Source organism: Perkinsus marinus (assembly GCF_000006405.1).
Source record: "Perkinsus marinus ATCC 50983 genomic scaffold scf_1104296958232, whole genome shotgun sequence".
In the NCBI taxonomy this organism is placed as follows: Eukaryota; Perkinsozoa; order Perkinsida; family Perkinsidae; genus Perkinsus; species Perkinsus marinus.
The window spans coordinates 1-943 of NW_003206848.1; the positions used below are offsets into that span (position 1 = coordinate 1).

At 52.9% G+C, this 943-nt stretch overlaps 1 protein-coding gene across 1 annotated transcript; it reads left to right on the plus strand.

Moving 5' to 3' along the window:
* Positions 1–96: 96 nt before the first annotated feature.
* On the plus strand, positions 97–903 carry Pmar_PMAR018862 (hypothetical protein; the record flags this gene model as incomplete). The annotated part of the gene is made up of 1 exon (XM_002774630.1): positions 97–903. The coding sequence occupies one exon, from the start codon at positions 97–99 to the stop codon at positions 901–903; it is 807 nt and encodes a 268-aa protein (XP_002774676.1).
* Positions 904–943: the final 40 nt, after the last annotated feature.

Here is a 943-nt window from a genome sequence, read left to right on the forward strand (position 1 = left end):
GTACGTGATTGGCGAGCTCGAGAGGCTGCTACTATCACTTGGGCTTTGGCTGTGACTCGGGAGCTTGAACACATCTTGGAATTCGCTAGGTTGTCCATGTCGTGTAATGAGGCCTCTGGAGGTGACCTTGCCAACGTCGTTCACAGTCTGACCATATCCGGCCTCAACCCTAGGCAATGCACGGCGACTCTTGCTGTTGTTGCAAAGAGGGTAACTGCTATGGACTTATCCCACTCTGGTGTCATCGAACCCAAACAATTGGCCGCAGTTTTCTGGGGTTTTGTGAAGCTTGAGTTCACTGATGACGACGTGATGACTTACCTCGTCAGATCAGCAACGGCAAGAATGGATGAGTTCAACTCCCAGGACCTCAGTATGGTCTCCTGGGCTCTCGCCAAGTCCCTGCCTCTCTTGCCCACCGAAGGTTACCACGCAGCTGTGCAGTGCTGCATATCTAAGATTGCGCTCAGGGCATCGACCGTTTCACTCAGTTCAACACAAGCTGTGACGAACACCTTATGGGCATTGGCACGATGTCGGCAAGCAGGACTAGTGGTCCCTCTGCGTGGGGTCAAGATGAAGCCGTTGAAGCAGCGAACGTCGCAGAATGTCGCCAACTACTTGTGGAGTTTGTGCGTCCTGGAGTTGCCCTGTCCTGATCAGTCGGAGCTCATTGATCTCATCACAATTGCTTTCACCACGCGTGAGTGCTGTAACGTTGTGTGGGCTCTCGCTCACTGGCCTGAGGCTGCTGACCTTGCCTGGAGCCTACTACCGAGGATAATAGAAGAGTCGGCCCAACTGAGCCCATTAGACATAGCTAGCCTTAGTAAAGCTGTTGCCATGGCCGTGGCCGACTCTGGTGCGGAGTCGCTCAATCGTCCAATGCATGTATGTTTCTGAATCCACCGTATACAGTTGCGTTCCAGCAGTAATGATGAAT